The sequence below is a fragment of the Antrostomus carolinensis genome, unplaced genomic scaffold (genome assembly GCF_000700745.2).
Source record: "Antrostomus carolinensis isolate BGI_N321 unplaced genomic scaffold, ASM70074v2 scaffold36960, whole genome shotgun sequence".
Lineage (NCBI taxonomy): Eukaryota > Metazoa > Chordata > Aves > Caprimulgiformes > Caprimulgidae > Antrostomus > Antrostomus carolinensis.
The window spans coordinates 2,844-3,160 of NW_010287038.1; the positions used below are offsets into that span (position 1 = coordinate 2,844).

A 317-nucleotide genomic window follows, 5' to 3' on the forward strand; every position below is an offset into this window, starting at 1 on the left:
TGCCTGGGCTGGGGCTACGGGATTTGGGGGCCAGCAGGACAAGTGTGCTGTCATCCTCCTCTTCCGAACTGCTGCCCGAGCTGTCTGTGGGGCTGCTGCCCTCCTCTGACCTGGGCAGGGAGATCTGCACCCCTGCATCAGCACTGCAGGCTGATCCTCACAGGGGGCTGTGGGGCACCAGACCAATTGGTGCCCTCCAGCCAAGCACCCCTACACACATTCTCCCTGCCTCCCTCAGCCCCTCACCCCTCGGCCATGCTGACCTGGAAGGGCTCAGTCACACCAGCAATGCTGCTGGAGGCGTTGCTGTAGTACCC

At 63.7% G+C, this 317-nt stretch overlaps 1 protein-coding gene across 1 annotated transcript in view; it reads right to left on the reverse strand.

The window, feature by feature from the left end:
• The window catches only part of INPP5J (inositol polyphosphate-5-phosphatase J), a gene marked incomplete at its 5' end in the record, with an annotated part of 3,976 nt that overhangs the window by 483 nt on the left and 3,176 nt on the right, over positions 1-317 (reverse strand). Inside the window, 3 exon segments of the mRNA XM_029087502.1 lie at position 1; positions 3-124; positions 264-317. The exon segment at position 1 is cut by the window's left edge and continues 483 nt beyond it. Coding sequence (XP_028943335.1) covers position 1; positions 3-124; positions 264-317 — 177 coding nt within the window.